We start from the raw sequence: 23,500 nt of genomic DNA on the forward strand, positions 1-23,500 counted from the left end.
GGGCTAGAATTGGGTCTCTTCTGGATAATCCTTCTAGGCCTGTCATTCATAATTTAGATTTTAGCCCAGAGGTTCCCAGGCGTTCTCAGTTAACAGTGCCCTTAATATCTTAGTGATTTTTTTTTCATTTACCTCTAGGCCAAAAGAAACAAATACTTAATGAAGTTTGTTAAGTAGTTCAAACAGCTTGAGAGTAGTTGTTTGTATGGCATCCAGCAGATGTCCCTGTGTCTCTCAAATTTACAGTATCCAGCAGGGCCCCCTGTGAACTTGGGGCAGGATGCCTCGGCACACAGTTGGAGAACCGCAGCCATACTCCATTCTCCATACGCGGCAGTCATGATCTGGTCTCATAATCTGATCGTTTGATGTGAACGAAGCCGGGCCCACAGTCAGAAGCGCTCGGGAACCGTACCAGGCTGGAGTGTTCAGGGCTCCATTCTCAAGGGTTGCCCTGGTGCGACCTCCTCGGTAGTTCCCTAGCCGCCGTCCCGCTGCTGCGGTTCCGCGTGGGCGGGTCGGTGGGACGTCCTGCGGCAGTGTGGCGCGGCAGCTGTGACCCGCCTCGTCGGGGCGGGGGGGGGGGTGTTGACCTGGTGGCCCTCGCCTGAGCAGTCTGTGAAGGCCTGGTGTCCTGATCGGTGGAAAGCAGGGGCTGATAGATGCAGGCCCACGCTGCCGCAAAAAGGGAAACCCCTTCGTCTGAGTTCGAAGGCCCGCGGGCCTGGGCGCTCTGGGTGGCGTGTTGCAGCTCAGCGAACTGAGCTGTCCCCGGCCGCGTGCGACCACACGCCAGATCACGGTGTGCTCATTTCACATCCTCAGTGCAAGTGCCCAGTCTGAGGTGAAAAACAGGATGAATCTGAATTCTGCCCCTTTTTCCTACATCAGTGCCTGTTAGACCTTAGCCTGCATTAAACTGCTCTGCTGTTTGCACCTCCTTACAACTTCCCTTGCTGCTTATATTTCTTTTCTCCCCTCAGGTGTCTCTCCTTCCCTTCTAACTGGCAGCAGTCCCCTTCACCTCAGGAGCGGGCTTTAGATCCGCTCTGCCAGGCAGCTTGCTAACTTCTGTGTAGCTCTCTGAAGCAGGTAGAGAACCGTTTTGCTACATGCATGCCGCGTCCACTGCCTTCCTAGTCCTAACCCTTCAGTGTTCCTTAGCCGTTTGCCTTGTTTCCTGTGATTTCAGCTGCAAGTATTGCTCAGTATGTGGTCTGATGCTACAGTGCAGTGCCCCCTACAGGCACTTGTACGCTGTGCCGTCAATGTGAGATGTACTTAACATCTCACTGGAGGGCTGAAGCCGTTTTAGGCTCCTAGGACACATCTGGATGAGTGCTGGCTGAGGTAATAGCCTTTTCAGGCACTGGGGACTCTTAGAATGAAAGAAGACGTATAAAACTAAAATACTGACACCTTTTCCACGGCATTCTGAATTTGACCTACGAAAGATGTCTAGAACCTGCCTTTTCTTTTTCACAGACCTGGGTGTAGCAGCCCTGTTCATTTGGTGTTACTTGCTCTAACAGCATTTCTTTGCACCAAATGAGAATAGATTAACTTGAATGTGGGTAGAAGGTTTTTCGTTGGGAATTTCTTCAAGTATGACTTTTGGATGGGCTGACCAAGTCCAGTTTCTCTCCTCGGTTCCCATTTTTTCTCATTTGACATTAGCTGTCCTTCAGCACCCAGGATTTTTTGGAAGATTGACCTTCCCAGATGTGAGAAGGGAAAGCTTTTCCGTATTTCCACACCAGTGTTACTGCCCAGCATACATTTTGCAATGACTTTTACCTTTGTTAAATAGTAGAGGCAAACCCTGAACACAGTGCTGTGTTGTAGCTGTTGGTTAAGGCTTAGTTGTACACTTAGACGATCCTAAGAGAGTATCAGTTCCTTGTGATGGAGTGCTTGACCCGGTCCTGACACTTTTGTGAAGATCAGTGTCTTCACATGACCCTGCTCTTCAGAAGGTGTGTCTCTTCCTCTCTCTCTTGCAGGCCCTGGAGTTGCTGGCTACCTTACTGCAGGGACATCCTCGTCGGTCATGTCTAACCTGCCGCCTCCCGTAGACCACGAGGCAGGCGACCTTGGCTTTCAGACTTGAAACTTTCATGAGAGACGATAAATGCCGAAAGGCCAGTGCCGGGTCCACATTCCTTCTTACAGCTGATACGTTGAAACAGACTTACTGCCTTTCTCCTGGTTTCATGACAGTGTTACTCCTTTTTCTATAAATATATTTTTATTTAGGAAAGAAGTCAGTGATTCTAATAGTATCACGTTATAAGAAAGCATTCTGTGGATCAACCTAAGTGGATACACAAGAATTTTTTTTCTTGATGTATGTAAGCACATTTTGTTCCTTTATATCTGTTTACAAGACTGTGAATCAAAAAGACAAAACTTTCTTCCTAGTTTTTATAATGTTTTTTTGAATTAGTGTGACTGTGGTGTTGCACTGCAGTCTACAGAAATCGGGAAATCTAAGTGACTACCCCTAAGAAGGGCATTTCCCTGTCCTGCCTCCAGTCCGCGTGGCTGTCCGCCCATCGGCGGACACGATTAGGTTTCGTCTCTGCACCTGTTCCCTGGTTTCCTCTCCTCAATCATTAACCTTCTGAGAGCTCACAGTACACGTCGGTATGTATAACTGGCTTTACCAAATTGATTGAAAAAGGAGCTTGTGCAAAAACAATTTAAAAACAGATGTCAAGATGTTATGTAAGAGATTAGTGTAATTGTGAAATGTTCTATACATTATCAGATATATAAAGCTTTCTATATTGAATGTACATTATACAGATCATTCATATGTGTACATAAAATTTTAAAAATAAAGGGAATTGACTGCTTTGTTAATGAGATATGTTTGTTCTGGTTTATTTTTTCCCTTTGAAGACCTTGTATGTCTTTATTTCTAAGACAGACTTAGTAGTGGAAGCAGACACAGACTTGGCCTCCCACCCCCAGCTCCTCCCACAGACCTACGTACCTGATCCTTCCTAAATCCCTTCATTAGTATTTCAGCCACATGTACATTTCCAGACGCAGATGGCGTCTCATTTACGTTCCAGACGGTATTCAGGAATGGGTCAGGCTGTTAATAGTTTAATGTGTGTGACACATTAATTCCCATGTTTTTAAGAGCAGAGAAATTTAAAGAGCGAGAGGAGATTTTGAATAACAGAGATCTCAGCACATAGATCACAAACTACAAGAAAATCTAAATGTGTAAAATATACAAACACCTCTCAAAGAATAAGGAAATACCTAAACCTCCAAGTTGCCTTGGAAAGGAAGAACCAAGTTTCTTCCGCAGTTAATGTGCAAGAAGAGCTGGAATAGACCCTTATTCCTGTCATAAGTTGCTAATTTAGAATTTTGCATCAGGTTTATCATCTCTCAAATATGGAGTAATACGCCCATGTTAGTATTTTCACGTGTAACTGGGGTTTTAGTTTCTAAAAGGCAATACTTCGTCATAAAAATATGTTCACTGAAACAGATTCTAATATCTAATTTGGGAGTAGGTGTTTTAGGAGAGCATAAATCAACACAGCAGTGTATTCCCTTTAAATACTAAGAGAACATAAGCATTGTGAATATTTACAATATTTCAAGGCCCATTTAAGTGAGTCTGCAGTCGTTGCCCTGGGGATGCAGTAATAGCTCATCTTTATTGAACATCATGCCAAGCGTTGTATGAAGTACCATGTGTGCATTGACTTCATCTGATCCGCAGAGCAAACCTGTGGGCTTCTGGCTGATTTAATCCCCGTCTTCTGGGTGAAGAACAAGGAGCTCAGAGAGGCCATGCAACTTAGCAAATGTCACACAACCAGTGAGTAACTGAGAAAGCAGAAGTCCTTTTGCTTGACACCGTAGTCTGTATTCTGAGCCCCTATCCTAAAATAGCAATAATCTCAAGTGTATGTGGTTTATGTGACTAGAAAGACTGAGTAGTTATGTTTTTAAACATTTTTTGTTATAAACTAAAACAGATAAAATCTCACTCAAAAAAATTTGTCTAATGAATCATTTATAAGGCAAATCACCCTTGAAACTCCCACCCAGGTCAAAAGCTTTGTCAGCCTCTCCAGAAGCCCCTCCATGTGGCCCCACCGTCCCTTCAAAAGTGGCCACTTGTCCAGCACTCCCTCGGGGGCCTTTGTAGTTCATCAGCCAAGTGCACGTCTCTAGGCACCAGAGTTGGGTGTTGCTCTTTTTCTTTTTTAAGTATGTCTTCGAGTCTCTTTTAATCTGGCTGCCCCTCCATCCCTTTCTTTTCGCCACCACCTGTCTGTCCAGGTCCCCAGGGCCATGTGGCTTGTTGGGCTTCCCACAGTTGGCAGTTGCTGATCACACACTCCTGGTGCAGTTCAGCTTGGTCCTTTGTCCTCTTTTGTGATGGGGCTTTATGTGTGGCTTATTTGTGGGGAAACTGGTCCTGAGGGATAAAAGTAAGACAGCATGGGCCAGGGTTAACAGGAAGAGCTAAGGAAGTATAGCACACCTGGTGGGGTGGGGTGGTCTGGTGTGGGTGGCACATAGGGATCCAGAGCGAGAAGCCAGCCTGAGACCCGGGGAGGAGCCAGTTGGGCAGTGTCCTGAGCGCCAGGCTGAGGCATCAGCATCCAGGCCTAATTGTGATTCAGGAATGAGAGCTGTGTCTTAAAATAGACAGCAGTGGAGTGTGATGGATTTGGTGTGCTTGTTGGCAGAGAGGGTGGACAGAGGTGGCCACAGTAGTAACACACAGTCCATCTAAGGAGCAATGCGGGAGACCGACACTGGAAATGGGCAAGAGACCACTCTTGGATGTCATCTGTAAGCCGGGGGATTGTCACTAGATGGCCAGCTCAAGAATCATTTTCAGTCAGTAAATTCTGTGATCCCTTTCCTGATGCTTAAATTGTTCATTATGTGATGAAATGTCTCTGAATACCTAAGCCTTATTAGGATTTGGGGAAGAGCAGTTTGCAAAAAATACTGCAGATAAGCAGTCTGTTTCTGGCAACATGTTGACTACGAATTTAACTGCCTACTTTTTTTTTTTTTATGTTATAGTGAGCTTACAGTGTGTCAATTTCTGGTGTACAGCACAATACTTCAGTCATATAGGAACATACATATATTCCTTTTCATATTCTTTTTAACCATGTTACTACAAGATATTGAATATAGTTCCCTGTGCTATACAGTATGAACCTGTTGTATATCTATTTTATATATAGTAGTCAGTATCTGCAAATCTCAAACTCCCAATTTATCCCTTCCCACCCCCTCCCCCCATAACCATAAGTTTGTTCATAAGTTTGTTTTCTCTGTCTACGAGTCTGTTTCTGTTTTGTAAATAAGTTTGTCGTGTGTGTGTGTGTGTGTGTGTGTTTTAGATTCCATATATAAGTGATATGGTATTTTTCTTTCTCTTTCTGGCTTACTTCATTTAGAATGACATTCTCCATGTCCATCCATGTTGCTGCAAATAGCATTCTTTTATTCTTTTTTAATGGCTGAATAGTATTCCATTGTATAAAGATACCACATCTTCTTTATCCAGTCATCTGACAATGGACATTTAGGTTGTTTCCATGTCTTTTCTATTGTGAATAGTGCTGCTATGAACATTGGAGTGCATGTGTCTTTTTGAAGTAAGGTTCTCTCCAGATATATGCCCAGGAGTGGGATGGACTTTTGAGGAATCTCCATACTGTTTTTCCATAATGGCTGCACCAAACTACATGCCCACTGGCAGTGCCGTTTTTCCCATATGGTATAAACGTGGGCTATGAGCAAAGATGCAGAGCTTGAGCTTGCTCCCTTATCAGTAAAATAAGTTTGATCATCCCTAACTCATCCTTCCCAGGGCTGCTGTGAGGATTAAATACAGCTGTGAAAGGGCATTGGGACTGTGAGGCATAATGTGATAATAACAGTAAACTGTCACAAAGTCAGGAGCTATTTATCAACAGCAAGTTTTTCTCATTATTTTCATATTGGAATCAGGGAAAAACAAATTCCAAGGACCTTTAGGTCAACATAAAGTGATTTGTAATTTTTTGTTTAAAAAGTAATCACTTTGTGATGTCATTGTTTAAAAAGTAATTATCTTGGCTGCAAACTCAGAGATGCCATAATCTTTGGTCAGAAAGCCATCTGTTTCCTACACACCGAAACATCTTTTCCTTTGAGCTGCTGCTTGTTTACTAGTAGATGAGATCCAAGAGGCATGACCCCGAAAATTACTTAAATTCACCTCCATGTTGATTGAGAAGGATGCCTGACCACTGAGTTGACTGAAGAGCTCCATCTCAGAACTAGACCACAGGCCGTTCACACAGGCACACCAGTCTCCCTGCATATTGAAATGCAGAATCCAGAGTTTGAAGTTAGTGGATTAGGAAGAGCTAGAAAATACAGAATTCCTTGGGAAGCTGCCCAGACAACAGCAACCAGACTCCAGCTTCCATTCCCATAGGAAGAGACCAGGCTAAAACCTTGGCCCCCCAAGGTCTGGTGGGCAGGTGCAGAGGGAAGGCAGCCTGTGCGTGGCTCCACTGGACCCCCCTAGGGGAAGAGCCGTGCAGTGTGCTAAGTGCTCCCATGCTCAGGAGGATAGGATCAAGTCTGGATTTCCATGTGACATTTGATTTTAAATATGGCAACACCATCAAAGTTTTTAAAACCAAGTACGCCACACAAAAAAGCCCTTACAGATTTGACCCAGGGGTGTTCAGTCCCCTTGATATGAGGTCAGAAATAGTGGTTACAAGGAATTGGATGGATGTGCTTTCTGTCTACGAAATTGTTAAATCAGTTGTGTTTTTAAATGACAGAACTTCTGTTGCAGTAAAGAAGGGGTAGTTCCACCATCAGGTGCACTCATTCTGCTTTTATGAAGGGAGGGGAAGAGGGCAAGACTGCAGAGAAGCTGTTGTTATGGACAGAATGTGCCCCGCCCCCTGCAAATTCATATATTGAATCCCTAACCCCCAGTGTACTTGGAAGTAGGGTCTTGGCAGGTGATTAGAATTAGATAAGGCCACGAGAGTGGAGCCCTGATGAGGGGATCAGTGCCCTTGTAAGAAGAGATGACAGAGAGCTTGCTCTTTCTCTCCCTGTGTGCACACAAAAAAGAAATCGTGTGAGCACACAGCCAGATGGCAGCTGCCTATAAGCCAAGAAGAAAAGCCTCAGATGAAACCTACCTTGCCAGAACCTTGGTGTCAGACTTCCCAGCCTCCAGGCCTGTGAGAAACAAATGTCTGTTTAAGCCATCCAGTCTGTGGCATTTTGTTATGGCAGCTTGAGCTGACTGATACACTGGTGCTGGCTGGAGGACCAGGAGCAGAAGGGAGAGAAGAGCTGGCTCGCAGATTAGCAGGACGAGGGCTGATCAGAACCAGAAGCACTTGAGCATTGATCAGATGTGGTATAAGTGCAGCTTAAGCTCCTTTGTCAAGAACTGACAGCCTATCCTGAAGCTGGGGAGGCAGACCTCCAAGGCTGGTCTACATCATGCACCAAAATTTGGAATGGGCACTGGGTTAGAAGTAGGTAACTGGCTGGCTCCTGGGACCAAGTGTGTTTCTGGTTTTGTTGGTTTTTTTCAACGTATGTTAAACGCTGAGTATCCAGGTTATATCAGAATCACTGCTGGTTGCCCAAGGACCTTGGTGCTGATTCTAAGTAGTCCATCCTCATTCACATCAACTCCAAGTGACCGGGAGGCCTTTGAGCTGAATTCTGTGTCTCACTGTGGTCTCGTATCACCCAGTCTGTTTACATGAAAGCAAGAGACAGGCAGCAAGTTGTCCTGGAACCAGCCTGGGCTGCAGAGTTGGGGCCATCAGCCTGGGCTGCAGAGTTGGGGCCATCCAGGCTGCAGTTCTGGCCCCCACTGTCACCTCTCATCTTCAAATGGGGATTATTAACACCTCCATGTGGTGTTCTGTAGATTGGAGATAACGGATAGAAATACCTAATCTAGTGCCAGCCCCCTAGACGAGGAGGTGGTGTTGGGAGAAAACACTGACCTTGGGCATTAATTTCTTCTCTAAAATGGCCACAGTGGTCTGGTCAGGTAATTTGCTATTAAGAATCTCATAAAAGGTAATATAAAGCCCTCTATGCACAAATGTACAAAGGCACATACTTTAAATATATTAGGGAACTCAGTCCTACTCTAACCCCAGTGCCAGGTAATTTCTAAGAATTACGATATTGTTTCTCACAAATAACTGGGCTTATCATGAAACAGGCTCTTTCTATCCTCTACTGAGTCGAAACATCCAGGAATCTATCCTGCTCATCAGTGCTTTCCTATTGCTACTGTTTGCCACATATGTCGTTTAATATGTTATCTAACATTTAGAGCAAAGAACTTCGCATCTGGATTATCGACCACCCATAACTTCCAAATTCAGGGAGTAAAACGTGGGGCTGGGTTACTGTGGGCCCCAGACCCCATGAATACAGGAAGTAGGGTGGCCAGTTTAAAAAGTTTGTTTTTCCATCCAGCTTACGAAGGAAGATGCATCCACTTCCATCACTGTTACAAAGCCCCAGTTTTGGGAAATGACTTTGTAAGATAATTGTTAATGGAAAGTCTCAGTTATACATACAAATAGGAACTAACGTTTATGCTTGTTTTTTTAACATTGAAAAGGTGTATGGTTTCTAAAACAAGGTTATGTGGTTACTGTGTGTAAGGAGTTTAGTTACTCTCCAATAGTGAATACACAAAATCTGATGTCTTTGAGGAAAGTCTGCCCCATTCCTTGGCCCCTGCCAAGTGTGGCAATGTCCGTGAGCAGAAGAGGGATCCGTGTCCTCAGTCTCTTTATTTCAGGGAAAAGTTGACGAAGATGTGTGGCTTGAGTCAGTGAGGGAATGAGTCATTTATCTTCAACAATAAAGGTCATATGGAAGTAATTCTACAAATATTTGGCTGTGTGTAAATTCAGTACAGTTGCTAGAACAACTAGAACTTAAGCTCCAACCCCACCCTCCTACTCTAATATTTCACAGGACTCCAGACAGTCCTTTGCATACATCTCTCTGGCATCCCAGCTTTCCAGGACAGGAAATGGAGCTTATTCCCTGGATTTAAGTGCAAGAGTTGGCCAGAGTTTCTCTTTAGCCCTGACAGAATCAAGATGAGTTCAGGGTATTGATGCACCTCTTGAGTTTGGAGCAGAAAACTACCATTTGCTACAGAGCTGGATGATAACACACTCTTCATGGGACCAGGACTTTGCTAGAGAAGCTTAGTGTGGTGGAAAAAACCCTTTGAAGTCAGACCTTAGACTGAATGCTGACAAATGTACACTTCCAGGCAGGAGAGCACAAGCATGAACAAGGCCAAAACAGGAAAGAACAAAGGCAATTTGGAGAAAACAGACAAGGAAGAAGAAAACACTGGAAAAGAAAGCTATTGTTGATACCCTCAGAGATACACAGTGCATCCAGAGAGCAACAGGGTGTCTTTTTGAAAAAATACTTCTTTGTCAGAGAATTAAAACAAGGTCCTATAAATTAGAAAAAAAAAATAAAAAGCAAAAACGAAAATAGCAGAAATGAGAAACAATGGAAGACACTGAGAGATAAAGCTGAGGAAAGTTCCTTAAGAAGTAGAGTGAAAAGATAGAGATGGAAAAACCAGATAAAAGTTAAACAGGAGGCCTGGTCCAGGAGGCCCATTATCCAAAAAAACCTAGATCTAGAAAGAGATACATTTTTAAAAGAAGATGTTATGAACTGCAGTTTTGTCATATGCTGAAATTCTAACCTTCAAGGGGATGGAATTAAGTAATTAGGTCATGGAAGCAACTTCAGCTGAAGAACCTAGAAGCAGGGCACAAAATAGGATGACAGGCAGGATTTCTCCTTGTTTGGGAGCTCCAGGCCCAGCCCCAGACCTCAGTGGGTCAGCTTCTGTGAAGCTGGCATTGGGCCTTTGGAGGTGAGTATGTCATGTGGGTGGAGCCCTCATGAATGGGATTAGTGCCCTTCTACAAGAGGCCCCAGACAGCTCCCTCAAGGCTCTTCCGCCACATGAGAACGTAGAAAGCAGCATTAAGAAACCAGAGACAGGGCCCTCAACATTGGTGGCGCCTTGAACTCAGACTTCCTGCTTCCAGAACTGTGAGAAGGAAATGTTTGTCCAAGCCATCCAGCATATGGCATTTTACCATAGCTGCTGGAGCTGACTAAGATGGGTGGAGAACAGAATTAAAAAGTCAGAAACTTTCCCAGTGCCCTGCCCGGTGGATCAAAATAAACCCTTACACATACATATCATTGTGAAATTTTACAATATAAAAACAAGAAGTTCCTTTAAGCTTTCAGGGTGTGGCCGGAGAAGGGGAGAACATTTCTCAGAAAGGAAGAATTGGAATAGCACTGGATTTCTCAATAACACTGGATGTTAAAAGACAAGAGAGTGATGCCTTCAAAAGCCTGAGGGAAAGTGGTTCCCTAGCCCAGGATTCTAGATCCAGCCAAACTAACAAATGAGGGGGAGAAATGAAGACTTTCCTGACACACAAGATTTCCCGTGAATGTTTTGTAAGAAGCTCCCGGAGGATGTTCTCCACCAAAGCAAGGTAACCAAAAAAGGAAGGCAGGATCCTCCAAACGGTGGTGAGGAGCGATCCTACACGAGACAACAGCTTGTAGCTGCCTTAGAGCAGGAGCAGACCAGCCTGGACTGGACCGGACCACAGCAGGTCAGGAGCTCGGGGAAAATTTCTTCAAGAAGAAATGGATAGACAACGTATGTGTCTGAACAAAATGGAGAGGAAGGAGATTCGCCTACCTAAGCAAAATTTGGAAGAGCTGGACAGCAAAATAACCATGGTACGTATGACATGGGAGGGCAGGGTTGTGACTGGTACTTACGTAATTATGATGCCAACAGGATTCTACTGGGAGAATGGAAAAACAGGATGTGTGTGAGGGGGTGGGGGAGAAGATGAAAGAGAACTGAATAATGGCTAAAACTAGAAAGAAACCAGAGTAGCAGTATGGCAGACTACATTTGAATAGCACTATTTTGTCAAGGTCAGAGCTCCCAGGGTGTCATATGGATAAGTGACATGGTGTCTGCAACTGGCTCGCAAATAGCACTGAGCGAGAGAGAAGGTGGATCTGGGTTAAGGATATTCAGGTGTTCGTTATACTCTTCCTGTAAATTTCTGAAGGTTTACATTTTTTTCAGGAAAAAACCCAAAAAACCTGGGAGATGACTTGTAGCGTAATTGCACTGTTTAGAAGGAGATGGCCATGCTTATCAAGTTGCTTAAAAGTTTTTAAATGTTTGTCCTTCGGGATGGGAAATCAGCATGTTGGAAGGGTGGGAGGGCGGGCCCACGGCTGTTCTTTAGAACTAGCTTTGAACGGTGATTTGACTACTGAACTCAGACATACATAACTGATTAAAAACAAAAGCTAAATTTTAGAAAACAAATACAGGGGAAATTAAAAATTAGTAAAACCAAAACTTATTTTAAAAAGCAGCTTTTGTACCTGCAAACCCTGCGGGAAATATTATAGAAAAATATTATCCACAGCAACAAAAGGAACATAAAATATTTAGAAACGACGCTGACGTGCAAGCTGTAAGATTTCAATGAAGACTAGCCCTCTACCAAGGGACTTGAGGAATTCTTGGAGAGACGTGTCTTATTCATTCCTGGGCAGGATGATTCAGTACTGTAGAAGGAGCAGTAATCCCTACAGTACACTCAGTACAACCTCAATCAAAACTGATTTTTTGGCTCATTTGTGAGACTACTATAAAATTGATTTTTTGGCTCATTTGTGAGACTACTATAAAAATAAATAAATTGGATAAGGAATTGCTCAACCAGATTTTAAATTATATTAAAAACCACAGAAATTAAAACACTGCAGTATGGGCACTGTAAATGAAAGGTCAACAGAAACAAACAGTCTAAAAATATCGGTCCAAGTATAGCATGTGCTAAAGATGGCCTTTCCACTAAGCACGCGTGTGTGTGGGCGAGCGAGGAGAAACGGATTCATCAAGCAACTGGCTAGTCATGCGGAGATCCCACCTTGTACAGGACAGGACCTGTAGAGTGGGTCCCTCCCTCATTTTCTTACCTGCACATATATTACAGCTACTTTTTAAAAAACACCTTTATTGTGGTATGGTTTCTGTAAACTACACATATTCCAGATAAACAATTTGATGAATTCTGATGGACGTGTAGACACCAATGAAATCACCACCACAATCAAGATAGCTAACATTTCCATCACTCTCCAAGAGGTGCAATTTTTAAACTTCCAGTTTATCCCTTCCCACCCCCTTTACCTGTTGGTAACCTTACGTCTGTTCTCTATGTCTGTGAGTCTGTTTCTGTTTTGTAGATAAGTTTATTTGTGTCCCTTTTTTCTAGATTCCACATATGAGTGATACCACATGGCATTTTTCTTTCTCTTTCTGGCTCACTTCACTTAGAATGATGATCTCCAGGTCTATCCATGTTGCTGCAAATGGCATTATTTTAATGTTTTTTATGGCTGAGTAGTATTCCATTAAGTAAAATAGAAATGTCAAATCTAGCCAGTTGCCACACCAGAGCACAAGCACCATGCATGTCTTCAGCCTCTCTCACCACCCCATTTTTAACTGTGTTTTGTTGCTTCTCCATCTTAAATATCTCTGGACGGCATCTCCAGTGCAGCTCCATGCTGAGAAGCCCTCTAGCACGTCTGCCCTGGATGAGCGCAGCAGGATCCTACCTGGTTTCCGACTTCTAACATGGTCTGAATCCAATCCAGGGTGGGATTGCTTGCTCTCAGGCCCACATCCAGTGGCTTGTTGTGGACTGGGAGCTTCGTACTCCAGCCCCTTCTTTCTTGGGCATCCTCTCTCCTGCTGTCTCTGGATCGTTCTAAGAACAGTGAACTGCATCAGCCTTTCCCCCAGACTGCCCCACACACTGTTCCACCCAGTACCCTTCCCCGTGCCTCTTGCTCTTCAGGTCTCGGAGACTTCCATGACTCCCTGATACCATGGACTCTGCTAATGAAAGCATTTTGTCTACTTGACTATCTTCCCCCAGGAAGTATGTTTTGTGAGTGCAGGAATCATGTTTGCTTGTCCATCTTAGATCCCCTGGAATCTAACATTATACCTAGAACATAAGAGGCACTCACTAAGTATTTGGTGAATGAATTAAACTGTGTTTGTATAAATCAGTCCTTCACAATTGAAAAAAAAAGCTCAAAGTCACATGGCACAAAATGGATGGCAGCAGCCAACAGCAACCATGACCAGCTGGCTTGAATAAAGCCCTGGGCTGTGTCTGAAACTGTGCCCTGTGCGCTGTTTACAAAATTACAAACTCATGCTCTGAACAGTCTCCTCTGACTTCTCAGTATTTTCAACAACGGCAGCTTCTCAGAATCTGACCCACTGAGGTCTGGGGCTGGGCCTGGAGCTCCCAGAGGAGGAGAAACCCCGCCTGGGATCCTATTTTGTGTGTTGCCTCTACGTTCTTCAGTGCAGGAGCTTCAGACTCACCTTGTGCACGGCCCAGCTTCTACATTGGAAATGGGATCTTAAAAGCGAAATTCTGAAACTATTTTCCTTTTCTTTCCATGTAAGTATCAGTTTATTTTTTCAAGTACCGACAAAACCCCGGCTCTTTCTAGTAGAAATGGGTGGGGTATGGGGGTTAAGGGAGTTGTCAGCTGGATGACAACTGACATCCTCCTGAGGCAAGGACAGCCCAGGTCCATGAACAAGTGCTTCCCCCACGGCCACGCAGTAAGGACTGGGGCAGAGCCCAGGGCTGAAGGAGAATTAATAAAACGGCGGCACTTAGGCTAACAGATTACTTATATGCTTGCTCTTAAACTGGCCAACTAACCTGACCGATTGGTTGCTGTTCCCAGCCCGAGACCCATTATTAAAATGAAGCTATTAATTTTGCTACCTCTGCTTTATTCCGGTAATCAAGAGAAATAATCATACCTGGTTTCCGAGTTGTTCTCCAGGAAGAAGGTCACAGAACTGTAACCTTACAAAACAGCCTGAATCACCAGAAGACCATGCTGTGGGCACTTACAGATAAAGAGATCAAAAGAGTGGCAACCGCCAGCCTCTACAGAATCAATCACCTGGAAACACCATGACACCACTCTGAGCCGCATAAGGAAAAAATTCTGTTGATTGTTATCGATGTCTTCTTGTTTAAGCTGTCGCTATGTAATCATCCTGCCCCATCCCCAAGATGGGTTCACCGTTTTGAAGGCACCAGCTTGCTGTGAGCCCCCTTGGCCTGGCAAAGCAATAAAGCTGTCTCTTCTGCGCTCTAAGACTCTGTTTCTGAGCTTTAATTCAGCTTCATCAGGAACAGGGGCCGATCTCTGGGCAACAGGACCACAGGTGTCCTCCGCCTCAGCTCTGAAGTTAATCTGATGTTCTGTCAACTCCAGTAGTGTGTTGCTTCCTCTAGATACAAAAGAGAAGTCTTTTGATTTAAAAACCTTTAAAGAATCACAAGGCCACAAAGCTAACACTGAATAGGAAGGAAATATTTTAAGTTCCTTAGCATTTGTCTTTCACTTAGAGCAAAATGTTAAAGCTGTGACTGGCTCTTTATGCCTCTCTTCTTCTGGATAGTTTTTGTCTCAAACTTTGCTAGCAAAAGGTTAAAAAGAAGAAAGAAAATCATTAACTTAGTACGGTGATAATCACAACATATTCTGGGTTCCCCTGTCAAGTTGTTTACTCCTTTGGGGTCTAGTCCAGCTGTCTTGCAGGGTTGGAAGGAGACTTCTTGCAGAAAGGTTTCAACTGGATTTAGAATTTAAATCTAACTTCAAGCAAAGGGGGAGGAGAGACTGCCAAGGTCCACGGGTCCACGTGGGTCTGGCCTGAGGTCACCCGTGAGAGCCAGCTGTGAAAGGAGGCTTGTGTTCCATCAGCGCTCGGAGACAGGAGCTTGCCCTTCTAGACATCAAACAGCTACATCCGATGAGAGGGCCATCCCACCAGCCTCATTCATGGCTTACTCCCTGAGTAGCAGAAAGTTCACTTAGCAACTTGAAGACAGAGATAGGAGTTACGATGGACTAAACAGAATGAAATGCAGCAAGTAAGCCATTTGGCGACCATTTCCCCTGAAGCCAAGAGTCTCATCATAAACAATTCACAGAGGATGGGTTGGGAGGGAGTAACTGATGACTTAGTTTTTAATTTTATGAAAAGTGTTGTCTCCATTTCCGATGACAAGATCATTATGTATTCTCACCAAACTGGGAGCACACTAGCTCACAAATCAACTGTATGACCTTACGTACCTTCTGTATGAGACTGAGTTTACATCCTTCTATTCCTATGGAGTAGAGCCAAGCTTTTTTCCATTTGGAAACCCTAACCACCCTGAACAAATATCAATTTTCCCTCACGTGATCTTTAGGAATGGTTTACCACAGGATGCTTAGTTAACCAGAAATGATTAGCGATTCCTTGTCATGTTGAGTTTGTTTTGTTTTCTTAAATACAGGAAATGCACTGGAGTTAACTTTTTTCTTCACCGGACAAAAACACAGAAGATAAAATCACTCTTTTCCCTTAGTTATAGTAGTCAACAGTTGTGGCTGCTCGGCATCCGTTCTCTGTTCTAAACCCCCATCCCCGCGGTGTGATTGGCCGAAGGTGTCCTGGCCGGCGGCCTCTCAGGGCTGTGCTGGCCGGCACAGTGGCCACTGGCTGCAGGTGACTCCTGAGCACTTGAAATCTGTCTAAGGAATTAAATTTGTAATTTAACTTTAATCAATTTACTTAAGTTTATAAACTGATGCTCAATTCAGTTTTTGAGAACTCTTAAGTATGTCTGGAACAATGTGAGTCCGTGAATCTACTTTTCCAACTGTAAGTTTTATGAAAGCTACAGTTAACTTTTTACAGTTCAAGTATTTCCGCTGAAAATTAAGCTTCCAAATTGAGATGTGTTGTAATTATAAAATAGACTCTGGATTTTGCGGGCAAAGTACAAAATATCTTATTGGTAATTTTGCAATTAGCTACTTGCTGAAATGATAATATTTGAATATATAAGGTTAGATAAAATATATCATTAAAATTAATTTTTCATGTTTCTTTGTACTTCTTTAAACGTGTGGCACTAGACAATGCAACATCACACACGTGGCAGGCGTTCTGTTCCAGCGCAGGCCGGGCGGGCCGGGCAGCGAGGCGACCGCGCGGACTGAGCGGCGGGTCAGTGGGGTCGCGCGCGCTCCCTCCCAGTGTCCCCTCCTGGCGAGACCCTCCAGGCTTCCTCGTCTTCCTGGCGGATTCCCCACAGCTCACATCAGCCGGCTCCTCCAGGTGTTCGCAGCCAGACACCCGAAACCAGATCGGATCGGGAATCGTCGGGGAAGCGACTCTCTCGCCTGGGCCCCGGTTTCCCAGAATTCCTGGTACGCCGGTTACCACTGACGTCACAATCACCGGGGCGGGGCGGGGCGGGGCGACGTCACAATCTCCGGGGCGGGGCGGCTGAGTCTCCATCAAACGCCTCTGGGATTCAGATGCTCAGCCACGGCTGAGAAACGCAGGTGTAGGTCTGCATCTGAGTGTCTGCTCAGCCAGTGAGTGAACACGAGCCTGTGCTGCCACACTTCTGACGGAGACGTGAGCCAGCTTTTTTTTTCCCGCGCTCCGCAGCTGGAGGACTTGCAGGCGCACATTCAGCAGGTAGTTTAGTGAGGGCCTATCACTTACGCCGCGGGTATAGACACTAAGGGTATAGCAGTGAGCGAAGCGGATGAAAACCCCTCTCTGCCAAAGCGCACTTTTTAGTGGGGAATGGGGCGAAAATAAGCCAAACAAAAAAAGATACTTAACTGTGTTACGTGATGAGAGTTCTCAGAAGAAAGCCAAACCAGGGAAGGTGGTAAGTAGTGTGTGTGTGTGTGTGTGTGTGTGTGTGTGTGTGTGTGTGTGTGTGTGTGTGTTGGAAGGGCATTGACATTTAGGTGAGGTGATCACAGAGGGAACGCTAAGCCAGCCTTGAGAATATGGGGTTGGGGAGAGCCTTCTAGGCAAAGGGGGAAGCAAATGCAAAGGCTCTGAGGTAGGACCTTGGCCTTGAAGTTGCCATGGAGTTCTTTAATTGGGCCACCTCTTAACTTGCGAGGCTGAAGTTTGCTCAAGGCTTCTGGATGCTGGAAGCTGCCACCCAGGAGGAGCAGTGGGCAGCACCAGGTGGTCCTGAAGGATGAGGGGAGGGAAGAGTGGGGTCAGAATCTACCTGGCAATGTGGTGAGACCATTGCCCTAATGACGTTCTCTACCTCGTATAACTTGATGTGCCATTTTGAAACTTGAATTTGCTCTTGTCAACTTAAAGGATCACAGGGGATTTGAAGATGGAATAAGTAGCTTCTAGACCAGATGCCACCTGTGGCCAGAAGGCGGCCCTATTTTCACCCAAAATACTCCTTGCTAAAGAGGAGGTCTCAGCCTCTCACTGGAGGTGCTGCATGTTTTCAACCAGCTGACCAGGAGCTGGGAGCGTCTTCCATATCTAGCCAGGAGCACCCACCTGACAGGGGGATGTGGACTTGAGGCTGTCTGTCTGTCCAACTGGACTGGGTCTGAGTGCCTAGGGACAGGTAGCTTGTTAACAGTTGGGTTTTTTTTTTTTAACGTAGTACTTAGTTTTTATTGAGGTATAATTAGCATCACCTTATATTACTTCTGGTTGTACATTTTGATTGGATTTTTTTAACATTTTTTATTGATTTATAATCATTTTACAATGTGTCAAATTCCAGTGTAGAGCACAATTTTTCAACAGTTGGGTTTTGATTTTCTTTAATGCATGCAAATGATCAAAGGTAAAACTAGAATAGCCTAACTTCCTGGAAGTAGGTGGAGCCTTTCCCTTGTTCACAGTGAGAGAGGTTTGGAATTGATGGCCCCAGCCTGTTGGGATAAGTGAGAAAACCCAGGAATGCTCTTTTTTGCACATTTGTTTCTCATAAGAGTGTCCTATTTTAACAGGAAGCAATAAATATTGTTTCTAATTGAAAAAACATCTGAGCTATCAGAGGAACAGTGGAAGGCCAATGTGGCTGGCGTGGGGTAAGGAAAAAGAGTGGGAGAAACTGAAGTCAGAGAGGTCAGGGCAATGGGGAGGGGAGGCATCTGCAGTGTCCGCTTTCACCCATTTAACGTGTGAAGGGTCGTAACAGCCGTCAACCCTGAGGGTGAAGTGGTGCTGGAAAAACGCTTTCTGGAGCCCCCATCCATGTGACTTTTCTCCATCTGACCAGTGCTTACTCAGCGGTTCTGAGAGAGGCGCTGCTCAGGACGGTCACTCTGTGTTCACATATTTTGGGGTGAAGATATGTAGAAAGAAGCCTTTGTTTCACAGAGCTTAACGCAACCACACCCTTATACTAGGATGTTCATGGATTTTCTTCATGATAAACACATGATCACAATGAGAGATATGGAAAAAAAGAGAAATAAAAATATTGTGGCAGGATCATAAACCCTGAATGCTCTTTGTCTGCCCTGAATGAAGTGAGGAAACTTCCCAGGATACAGTTTATTTGGAAAATTGGAAAATTCTAATAGCTACCAAACATGGTTTTGTTTTTCTTAGGTATCCTGACTTCTCTCTGTACTTAGCTCATCACAGCACTCTGACTAATTTGATTGGATTCCACATCAGGAAAATTTTAAAAAGTAAACGTGTGTTTCCTGGATTGTTAAATACTCATGACACATCATTTCTTTTTTTGGTATAATTTCTGTACAGTAAACCACACATATTTCAGATGTACAATTTGATGTATTTTGATAGATGTCTACACCTATGAAACCACCACCACAATCAAGATAGTTAACATTTCCATTTCTCCCCAAGAGGTGCAAATTTCAAGCTCCCAATTTATCCCTTCTCACCTCCTTTAGCCCCTGGTGACCATAAGTCTGATATCTATGTCTGTGAGTCTCTTTCTGTTTTGTAAATAAGTTCATTTGGTGGGGGGTTTTTTTGTTTGTTTTTTTTAGATTTCACATATGAGTGGTATCATATGATATTTTTCTTTCTCTTTCTGGCTTACTTCACTTAGAATGACGATCTCCAGGTCTATCCATGTTGCTGCAAATGGCATTATTTTAATTTTTTATGGCTGAATAGTATTCCATTATATAAATATACCACATCTTTATTCAGTCATATGTCGATGGACATTTAGATTATTTCCATGTCTTGGTTGTTGTAAATAATGCTGCTGTGAACATTGGGATGCATGTTTCTGAATTATATTACTCTCCGGATATATGACCAGGAGTGGGATTGCTGGATCATATAGTAAGTTTATTTTTAGCTTTATAAGGAACTTCCATACTGTCTTCCATTGTGGCTGTACTAATTTACATTCATACCAACAGGGTAGGAAGGTTCCTTTTTCTCCACACCCTCTCCAGCATTTATCATTTGTGGACTTTTTATTGATGGCCATTCTGACTGGGATGAGGTGATATCTCGTTGTTTTGATTTGCATTGCTCTGGCAATTAGCCATGTTGAGCATCCTTTCATGTGCTTGTTGGCCATTTAGATGTCCTCTTTGGAGAGATGTCTATTTAGGTCTTCTGCCCACTTTTGGTTGGGTTGCTTTTTGTTTGTTTGTTTTAAGTTTATGAGCTGTATATTTTGGAAATTAGTCACTTGTCAGTTGCATGATTTGCAAACACTTTCTCCCATTCTGTAGATCTTTTCGTTTTGTTGATGATGTCCTTAGCTGTGCAAAAGCTTTTAAGTTTAATTAGGTCCTATTTATTTAGTTTTGCTTTTATTGCCATTACTCCAGGGGCAGGTTCAGAAAATGTACTGCTGCGATTTATATCCAAGAGTATTCTGCCTATGTTTTCCTCTAGGAGTTTTATAGTATCTGGTCTTATATTTACGTCTTTAATCCATTTTGAGTTTCTTTTTGTATATGGTGTTAGAGAATGTTGTAATTTCAGTCTTTTACGGGTAGCTGTCCAGTTTTCCCAGCACCACTTACTGAAGAGACTTGTTTTTTATCCATTGTATACTCTTGCCTCCTTTGTCATAGATTAATTCACCATAAGTGTGTGAGTTTATTTCTGGGCTTTCTATCCTGTTCCATTGATCTATGTGTCTATTTTTGTGCCAGTACCATACTGTTTTGATTACTGTAGCTTTGTAGTATAGTCTGAAGTCAGGGAGCATGATTCCCAAAGATATGTTCTCCTTTTTCAAGAATATTTTGGCTATTCAATTTCTTCTGTATTTTTATACAAAATTTAACTTTTTTTGTTTCAGATCTATGAAAAATGTCACTGGTAATTTGATAGGGATTGCACTGAATCTGTATATTGCCTTGGGTAGTATGGCCATTTTAACAGTATTGATTCTTCCAGTCGAAGGACACAGTATATGTTTCCATTTGTTTATGTCATCTTTAATTTCTTTCATCAGTGTCTTACAGTTTTCAGAGTACAGGTCCTTTGCCTCCTTAGGTAGGTTTATTCCTAGGTATTTTATTCTTTTTGGTGCAATGATAAATGGTGTTGTTTCTTTAATCTCTTTTTCTGCTATTTGGTTATTAGTGTATAGAAATGCAACTGATTTCTGTGTATTAATTTTGTATCCTGCAACTTTACCAAATTCATTGGTGAGCTCTGGTAGTTTTCTGGTCATTTCTTTAGGGTTTTCTATATAGAGTATCATGTCATCTGCAAACAGTTAGTTTTACTTCTTCTTTTACAATTTGGATTCCTTTTATTTCTTATTCTTCTCTGATTGCTATGGCTAGGACTTCCAAGACTATGTTGAATAAAAGTGGCAAGAGTGGGCATCCTTTCTTGTTCCTGTTCTTAGAGGAAATGCTTTCAGCTTATCCCAATTAAGTCAGATGTTAGCTGTGCATTTGTCATATATTGTCTTTATTATGTTGAGGTATGTTCTGTCTATGCCCACTTTCTGGAGAGTTTTTATCATAAATGATGTTGAATTTTATCAAAAGCTTTTTCTGCATCTGTTGAGATGATCATATGGTTTTTATTCTTCAGTTTGTTAATGTGGTGTATCACATTGATTGATTGTGGATATTGAAAAAATTCTCGCATTCCTGGGATAAATCCCACTTGATCATGTTGTATGATCCTTTTCATGAATTGTTGGAGCCAATTTGCTAGTATTTTGTTGAGGATTTTTGCATCTATATTCATAAATGTTATTGGCCTATAATTTTTTTTGGTATCTTTGTCTGGTTTTGATATCAGCATAATATCAGAATGAGTGGAGAAGTGTTCCTTCCTCTGCAATTTTTGGGAATAGTTTCAGAAGCTATATAGTTAGTTCTTCTCTAAACGTTTGGTAGAATTCACCTGTGAAGTCTTCTGGTTCTGGACTTCTTTTTGTTTTGAGTTATTAGATTACTGATTCAACTTCAGTGCTGGTAATTGGTCTATTCATATTGTCTATTTCTTCCTGATTCAGTCTTGGCAAATTGTACCTTTCAAAAAGGCTGTCCATTTCTTCAAGGTTGTTCTTTTTTTTTGGCATATAGTTGGTCATAATAACCTCTTCTGATCCCTTGTATTTCTATGATGTTGGCTGTGACTTCTCCTTTTTCATTTCTGATTTTATTGATTTGGCTCTCTCCCTTTTTTTCTTGATGAGTCTAACTAAAGGTTTATCAATTTTGTTTATCTTTTCAAGGAACCAGCTGTTAGTTTCATTGATTTTTTTCCATTGTTTTTTAGTCTCTATTTCATTTATTTTTGCTCTAGTCTTTATGATTTCTTTCCTTCTACTAACTTTGGATTTTGTTTGTTCTTTCTCTGTTTGTTTTAGGTATAAGGCTAGGTTGTTTGAGATTTTCCTGTTTCCTGAGGTAGGCTTGTATCTCTGTAAATTTTCTTATTAGAACTGCTTTTGCTGCATCCCAGAGGTTTTGGATCATTATGTTTTTATTTTAATTTGTCTCAAAGTATTTTTTGATTTCCTCTGATTTCTTTAGTGATCCATTGGTTGTTTAATAGCATATTGGTTAGCCTCCATGCATTTGTGGTTTTTGCAGTGTTTTTTTTTTTTTTTTTTTGCTTCTTGTAGTTGATTTCTAACCTCATAGCATTGTGCTTGGAAAAGATGTTTGGTATGATTTCAGTTTTCTTAAATTTACCAAGGCTTGCTTTGTGGGCCAGCATGTGGTTGATTCTGAAGGATGTTCCATGTGCACTTCAGAAGAATGTGTATTCTGTTGCTTTTGGATGGAATGCTCTGTAGATACTAATTAAGTCCATCTGGTCTAATGTGCTATTTAGGGCCTGTATTTCCTTACTGATTTTCTGTCTGTATGACCTGTCCATTAATGTAAGTGGGGTGTTAAGGTCCCCCATTGTTACTATGTTATTGTCTATTTCTCCTTTTATGTCTATTAACATATATAGAACATATATGTCTATTCTTATATATTGAAGTGCTCCCATGTTGGGTGCATATATATTTACAATTGTTATATCTTCTTCTTGGACTGATCCTTTGAGCATTATGTAGTGTCCTTCTTTAACAGTCTTTATTTTAAAGTCTTTATTTTAATCTTTTGTGTCTGAAATAAGTATTTGCTACTCCAGTTTTCTTTGGTTTTCATTTGCATGGAATATCTTATTCCATCCCCTTACTTTCAGCCTGTATGTGTCTCTAGCTCTGAAGTAAGTCTCTTATAGATAGCGTACTTATGGGTTTTCTTTTTGTGTCCATTCAGCCAGTCTGTGTCTTTTGGCTGGAGTGTTTAATCTGTTTACATTTAAGTTAATCATTGGTATGTATGTTCTTATTACCGTTTTGTTAATTGTTTTGGGATTTTTTTTTGTAGGTCTTTTTTTCTCTTCTTTTTGTTCTCTTTTGTGATTTAATGACCGTACAGTTATATTGGTTTGCAGTTACCATGAGGTTTTGGTATAGAAGTCTATATGTATACAAGATAGTTTTAAGCTGCTGATCTCTTAATTTCAAATGCATTTAGATACCCTGCATTTGTACCCTCCTCCCCTCACGATTACTTTTCTTGTTTCTAGTTGTAGCTTTTTCTTTTTTACCTAGAGAAGTTCCTTTAATATTTGTTATAAAGCTGATTTAGTGGCACTGAATTCTTTTAGCTTTTGTTATTTGTGAAGTTTTTGATTTCTCCATCAAATCTGAATGAGAGCCTTGCTGGATAGAGTATTCTTGGTTGTAAGTTTTTCCCTTTCATCACTTTAAATATATCGTGCCACTCCCTTCTGGCCTGTAGTTTCTGCTGAAAAAACAACTGATAACCTGATGGGAGTTCCCTTGTATGTTATTTGTTGCTTTTCTCTTGTTGATGTTAGTATTTTCTCCTTATCTTTAATTTTTGTCAATTTGGTTTCCATGTGCCTCTGTGTGTTCTCTTTTGAGTTAATTCAGTGTGGACTCTG

General features: G+C 42.4%; 1 protein-coding gene and 1 long non-coding RNA gene across 2 annotated transcripts in view; one reads left to right on the forward strand and one right to left on the reverse strand.

The window, feature by feature from the left end:
• The window catches only part of DNAJC13 (DnaJ heat shock protein family (Hsp40) member C13), a 108,992-nt gene extending 106,122 nt beyond the window's left edge, over nucleotides 1–2,870 (forward strand). The window contains exon 56 of the mRNA XM_006214570.4: nucleotides 2,004–2,870. Coding sequence (XP_006214632.1) covers nucleotides 2,004–2,110 — 107 coding nt within the window. The 3' untranslated portion in view covers nucleotides 2,111–2,870. The remainder of the gene's footprint in view (nucleotides 1–2,003) is intronic.
• A 1,198-nt stretch (nucleotides 2,871–4,068) lies between these two features.
• On the reverse strand, nucleotides 4,069–14,098 carry LOC140690792 (uncharacterized). Its single transcript, XR_012066145.1, has 3 exons — nucleotides 14,018–14,098; nucleotides 12,781–12,932; nucleotides 4,069–4,453 (listed from the first exon to the last, which is right to left on the reverse strand). It is a non-coding gene; the product is annotated as an uncharacterized lncRNA (long non-coding RNA).
• Nucleotides 14,099–23,500: the final 9,402 nt, after the last annotated feature.

The sequence above is a fragment of the Vicugna pacos genome, chromosome 1 (genome assembly GCF_048564905.1).
Source record: "Vicugna pacos chromosome 1, VicPac4, whole genome shotgun sequence".
Lineage (NCBI taxonomy): Eukaryota > Metazoa > Chordata > Mammalia > Artiodactyla > Camelidae > Vicugna > Vicugna pacos.